This window comes from Lipotes vexillifer, unplaced genomic scaffold, assembly GCF_000442215.2.
Source record: "Lipotes vexillifer unplaced genomic scaffold, Lipotes_vexillifer_v1.1 scaffold382, whole genome shotgun sequence".
Lineage (NCBI taxonomy): Eukaryota > Metazoa > Chordata > Mammalia > Artiodactyla > Lipotidae > Lipotes > Lipotes vexillifer.
In genome coordinates this window covers 444,793-450,484 of record NW_006780611.1, presented here as the reverse complement: position 1 = coordinate 450,484, position 5,692 = coordinate 444,793, and the positions used below count along the sequence as shown (strand labels likewise).

Sequence of the window (5,692 nt, the reverse complement as noted above, 5' to 3'; positions counted from 1 at the left end):
CCCCCGCCCCCCGCTTGGCCTGCCTCCTGCACCACATCGCTCAGCCAGGACTCAGCTCAGGTTGCCGCCAAGGCCCACGCGGGCATTTACGAGGCCTTGTGCCTCAGGTGAGGCATCTGGGGTTGGATTCGGTGGGACTTACCCAAAGGCCTGCAGCTCTGGGTCCGCCACGCCTCCCCCCCTGCCCTGCCCCCCACCAGCTGCCAGCGCTGCCACTGTGCGCTGAGCTGTGATGGTGCCGATGACAGCACGGTGACTGCTTGGCCCAGTGCTCCAAGGTGTCATATGGGGGCGTGGATCCCTTCTGAGGGGCTTTCACTCCTTGCCGAGGAGCTTGGTGCCCCAAGGCCGCGGGCCTAGTCAGGCTAGAGTCCAAGCCCCTCACTGCCTGTGGGGCTGCATGGACACGGGGGCGACTTGAGGGCCTGCCAGCCGACGAGCAGCGGCGCAGGGCAGAGTGAACGGAGAAGGTGCCCAGTGGGGTGTCCCTGGAGTGGAACGAAGACAATGCCCTGGACCTGCCTGGCAGCCACGCAGGTTCTGGCGGCATCCCAGCGAACCACAGGGCATAGCTCTTCTCTGGGCAAAGCGGCTTCTCCCCTCCCAAGCGATGACCGCAGGCGGGGTTCCCCCCTCAGCCCCGAGACAAGACAGACGGGGGGCGGGCTGTGTGAGGAGAGGGGTCTGCCTGTCAGCCGCCTCCTTCCATCCTGAGCTGGGCAGCCTGGTGAGTCTAAAGGATGCATCAGATGCAACGCTGGGGCCTGCAGGGCTTGGGCAGATGGGCTCCTGGAGGGGTGTGTGGCCTTGGCCCAGTTCAGATCAGCAAGGCTCACAGCCTGCCCCCCACCCCTGCCTAAGACCCTGGAGAGGGCAGGTAGGGCCCAGGGGGAGGGGAGGCTCTGCCAGCACGTGATCTGCCAACAGTCAGGGGCCAGGCTGTAGTTCCAAATGCCACCTTGTCTGCTGGGATGATGGTGGTGCCAGGTGGGGGGCCAGGGCCAGGGGCAACCGGAAGCTTGGGTGGGGGAGCTCGTGCTTGACTGGGGGGAGGGAATCTTGGCCAGACCCAGGCCCTGAGGGGCAGTCAGGCCCCGGGCCATGGGCCCCATCCTAGGGAGGGCACAGGACGACCTGCAGGTCCTTGGGCAGGGAGCCGATGACTGTCTCGATGTACAGCCGCGCCCGCTTCAGCGTCGCCTCCTTCACAGGGAGCTGGTGGCCCTGTGCCCGAACCTGCAGGGGCAGCGGTGGTCAGGGGCAGGCGACCTTCACATCTGGCTGGCCGAGGCGGGGCAGGGCTGGGAGGCATCTCACCAGCCTCTCCCGAAGTTTCAGGACCAGATCCACGACCTCCACCTCGGACTTGTCCTGCATCCAGATCTCGATGTTCTGCGGGGACAAGATGAGGCCGTCCATCGCCAAGGCCCTCGCCCAGCCCTGGGCCTGTGTCCGCCCCTCCCTGCATTCTCCTCCAGCCCCTGTTCAGGGCTCACCCCCCCGCGCTCTCCCGCAGCCAAGCGCCCCCTCACCGCCTCACAGATGGCCTCGAGGTGCAGGGCCTCCAGCTTCTGGGCCATCTCTTTGTGCCGCTGTCGGTACCAGCCATCAAAATGGGGGGACTTGAAAAACCGCCTGTGGGGGGCAAGGGGCAGCAGCTGTGGGCTGAGCCTGTGTGTTGAGGGATGGGCACGGCCACCAGCAGCAGGGGCCCCAGGACCCTACCTACTGTCCACCCACCTGTAGAGGCCCAGCCAGTCGCCCTTGAGGAGGCAGGTGAGCTGGGGCCCCGAGCGCTCCAGGCTACGCAGGAAGTCGTCCTGGCGGAAGGGGTGGATCTGGGGAGGGGTCTGAGACAGGCGCTGGGTGAGCCTGGGTGCTGGGCGGGCACGGCCTTGCAGGCCCCGCACCTGGGCTGGTCAGGACCTTCCCCAGGGCACTTGGCAGACGGACCCCTTGTGTGTCCCCCAGCCCCCACCCTGTAGGGACAGGTCCCAGGGTGACCCTTCCCAGAGAAGAGGGCCTCGAACCCCTCCCCCATCCGTGTGGCCCGCATTTCCCTTCCCTGTGAGAGCCACCTGCGGGTGTGGAGATAGGCTGGCCCCAGAGGCTCCTGCACACCCACAAGACACGACCGCCCCCGCCCCCCGCAAAGGATCGGCCTAGGGCCCGTCCTCCCGGTCCCTCCCTGGCCCACACCTTCCAGGGCGTGATGCTTTTCTTCAGGGGCATGAGGCTGGCCATGTAGTGCTCCTGGGGGCAAGAGGAGTGAGTCTGAGCCTGGGCCCCAGCCTGCTGCCTGCCTGTCCAGCCCGGCGCCTCCCGCCCCGCCAGCCGGGCCTCACCAGAGGGCTGATGAAGCTCTGCGTGAGCTCCAGGAGGTGCCGCCTCAGCCCCGCAGTCTGCACATCCGATGGCCGCTTCTGCACGCCCTGGGGGGCGAGGGCTGAGCCGCAGCAGGCCGGCTGCGCCCCCGTCACACACCGAGCCCAGCTTCTCCGCCCCCGGAGCACCCCCCAGCGGTACCTTAAGCAGTCGTCTGAGCAGGGCCTTGTCTCGCTGGAGGTAGGTCGTGTACGCAGTGTAGAGGCCTGGGGAGAGCAGAATGGCAGCGTGCTCCCCAAAAGATCGCATAGCTAGAGAAATCCTACTAAGGATATCAGAAATCCTACTCAGTAATTCCAAAGTCAATGTTATTAACTACTCTAACATAGGGCTGTAGAAATTTGTCTTCTCCCCGCCCCCCCCCGCCCCGCCCCGCCCCGAGGCGTGTCTCTGGGTCCCGGGAGGGGAGGAGGGGCACAGACCTGGCTTGGTGTCCAGCGTCTTCAGCCTTGAGGGCTTTTTCAGTTTGACCTGCTTGGGAAGGTCCCCTACGAGACACGCCCCACGGCCGGGCCTCTCAGACCCGGCGAGGCCCCACGTTCCCAGGACCCTTGGGTGGAGGCCGGGGACCTCACCTGGCATCTTGGGCTCCCCGATGCGGAGGACATGGGGCCAGTGCTGGAGCGTTTTGATAAAGAAAGGGTTTGTGACTCCCAGGACCACGCTTGGTCTAGAGAGAGAGAGAGAGAGAGAGAGAGAGAGAGAGGGAGAGGGAGGGAGGGAGGAGAGACAGACGCGGCGGAGGGCGCAGGGCGCAGGGCGGGCAGGCGGGCAGGGCGCAGGGCGGGCAGGCGGGCAGGGCGGCACTTACGGGGCCTGCGTGCGCGTCGTGAACTCCTTGAACTCGCTGTCGTGGACCGTGAAGTAGGGGCGGTAGTCGCAGCAGAACTTGAGGGGCTGCAGGCAGCTGTGGGGAGGGACCCGCAGGGACGGTCAGTTCGCAGGGCTGGCCCGGGGCCCCCGGCCCCTCGCGTTGCCGCCCGACCCACCTGGTCAAGGCCAGCACCATCTCCGAGGACACTGCGGGCGAGGGTGCCAGGACCAGCAGGGGCTCCCCGAGAAGCATGAGCTCCCACAGCAGCTGCACGTGGGCCAGCACGGGCCGGAAGCACCTGGGCCGGCGGGGGCGTTGGGGAGGCCGGGTGGGAGGCTCCCCAGCCCTTGCCCACCTGCCCTGACCCAGGCCCAGGCAGGCCCTGTCTGGGTGAAGGCTGGGCCTCACTCCAGAGGGAAGGGGGCCGTGAGGCCTTGTGAAGACGCCGAGGGCGTGTCCGGGGCACTCCCCCGCCTGCCCCGTTCTGACCCTCCACCTGTGCTGCCAGGCCTCGCGCCCCTGCCATGCCTGAAACCGACAGCCCTGGCTCCCGCTGGGCCCAGCACAGGACCAGAGGGTCTCCAAAGGTGGGGTCCTCTGCTGGCCCTCCCGAGAGGGCCCCTCTGGCAGCATCTCCCACCACAGCTGCTCCCTTCCCTGCGCCTGCCTGCCAGGACCTGACTTCCTGCCCACGGTGCTCACTTCCTCTGGGGGCAGACATCGGGGCACCGGGCTCCTCTTCTGCGGGACTCTCCCTCTCAGAATGGGCAGGGGGCTAACTCCTGATGTCCCCCAGCACCCCCACCCCGATGGGCTGAGCCCCATGGGATCACTCATCACCTACCGGGGCAGCAGGTGGTGGCCTGCAGGGCTCACCTGAACAGGTCCAGCTCATGGACACTGGTGAGGACGACCGGGGCTGGCAGCAGGTTCTGAGAGGAAGGGGGGGTGGGGTCAGGCCCGGGGGAGGATGGCACCTCACAAGCCCCGAGCAGCACAGGTCATCCCGGGAGAGTCCCAGGGGCCACAGTCCCTACCCATGTGCCTCCCGGCGCCCCACAGCCCTGCACGGAGACGCAGACCCCTGTGTCTGGGGTCTGGCCACCCCCCAGGGCCCCCAGCAGGGGAGGTGGGGAGGCCCAGGCACGTGGGAGGGTTGAGGGTTGAGGCAGGTATGGGGCCATCAGCCTGGGAGCAGGGCGCCCACCTTGTGGCTGCACTGCTTTGGAGGACCGGATTCAGGCTTGTCTGCGCTGGATGGGATGTGCACCTATGGATGAAGGAAGCAGCTGCCAGTGGGGCTGGATGGTGTGTCAACACGCACTGGGGCCGTCCCAACCCAGCCAGCCAGCCCTCACCTGGAGGACGACTCCCATGACAGGCAGGTTCAAGGTCTGCCCCGGCACAGGGGCCGGCCACTGGTCAATCTCATTGCAGACTGTGAACACAGGTGGCCAGCGTCAGAAGCCTGTCTTGGAGGAAGCTGCCCGGTGGAGCCACCAGGAGCTACAGCTGGGATGACGACGAGGCAGCTCTGGCAGCGCCTGCCGGCCACTCACCCGCTTCCAGGCAGGGCGCCAGCTTGTCGAAGTACTCGGGGGCGACCAGGCTCAGCAGCGCCTGGAACAGCCGGACGAAGGGCAGGCGGGACACCAGCACCAGAGACTGCAGGGCCCAGGGCCGGTGAGATGTCGCCCCAGCCCCCTGGGACCCTGCGGGGACCCCTGAGGCCCGGCTCATCAAGGGTCGCCCAGGGCGGGGTGTCCCACTGACCTCCCAGGAATCGCCTGACGTGGGACTCCAGGCTATTAGAAAACCCCAGGTGCAGCAGGGCAGGGCTGGACCCCAGGCCTTCAGAGGAAAATGCATGTGGCCAGGATCATGGGATGGTCTCCCCAGGGCTCAAGCAGCCTTTGCTTTTGGTGTCTGAATTCAAGACTGAAGTCGTCCTAATCTTGAAAGTGTGACGAGGGCCCCCCTCCTCCCTCAGCGAGGAGCAGGGAGGCCTGGGCTAGAGCCTGGGCTGGGAGAGGGAGGGGCAGCGGAGCCTGTTCCCCAGAGGCCGTCCCCGCCCCCAGGTGGCACGGTGGCCCCTGCCCAGGGCCAAGTGGCTAGGGCTGCGCAGGGGTGGGTGCTCCCGGAGGCTCAGGACCCCCAGCCCCCAGACCGTCAGCCTCTCCCGATGGCTGCTGACGCCCAGCTCTCAGCGGGGCCACCCCAGAGCAACCAGCCGCTCACCTTCTGGAAATAGCCCCTCCTCACAGAGCTGTCCTTCACCTGCCTGACGTACACGTAGCCAAAGTAGTGTGCGGGCTCCCTCTGGAAGGAGGGGTGTCACCAGGCCGCGCCCACCGCTCAGCTCCCTCCTGCCCCCTCGGGCCCCCACGCAGGCTGCTGCGCGCTCTCGCCAGAAGACCGGGCTCTGCCTGGGAGTCACGGCCCGGAAGGCAGGCAACCGCTCTCCAGGGACATCTCCGCAGACACAGTGGTGAG

General features: G+C 67.2%; 1 protein-coding gene across 1 annotated transcript in view; it reads right to left on the bottom strand.

The window, feature by feature from the left end:
* Nucleotides 1-1,113: 1,113 nt before the first annotated feature.
* Nucleotides 1,114-5,692, bottom strand: part of DENND6B (DENN domain containing 6B) — a 10,950-nt gene continuing 6,371 nt past the window's right edge. The window contains exons 5-20 of the mRNA XM_007453886.1: nt 5,438-5,518; nt 4,759-4,864; nt 4,558-4,637; nt 4,407-4,469; nt 4,076-4,131; nt 3,375-3,497; nt 3,197-3,292; nt 2,961-3,055; nt 2,808-2,873; nt 2,527-2,591; nt 2,346-2,432; nt 2,200-2,253; nt 1,741-1,850; nt 1,533-1,635; nt 1,318-1,392; nt 1,114-1,236 (exon numbers count right to left, since the gene is read on the bottom strand). Coding sequence (XP_007453948.1) covers nt 1,114-1,236; nt 1,318-1,392; nt 1,533-1,635; nt 1,741-1,850; nt 2,200-2,253; nt 2,346-2,432; nt 2,527-2,591; nt 2,808-2,873; nt 2,961-3,055; nt 3,197-3,292; nt 3,375-3,497; nt 4,076-4,131; nt 4,407-4,469; nt 4,558-4,637; nt 4,759-4,864; nt 5,438-5,518 — 1,383 coding nt within the window. The remainder of the gene's footprint in view (nt 1,237-1,317; nt 1,393-1,532; nt 1,636-1,740; nt 1,851-2,199; nt 2,254-2,345; nt 2,433-2,526; nt 2,592-2,807; nt 2,874-2,960; nt 3,056-3,196; nt 3,293-3,374; nt 3,498-4,075; nt 4,132-4,406; nt 4,470-4,557; nt 4,638-4,758; nt 4,865-5,437; nt 5,519-5,692) is intronic.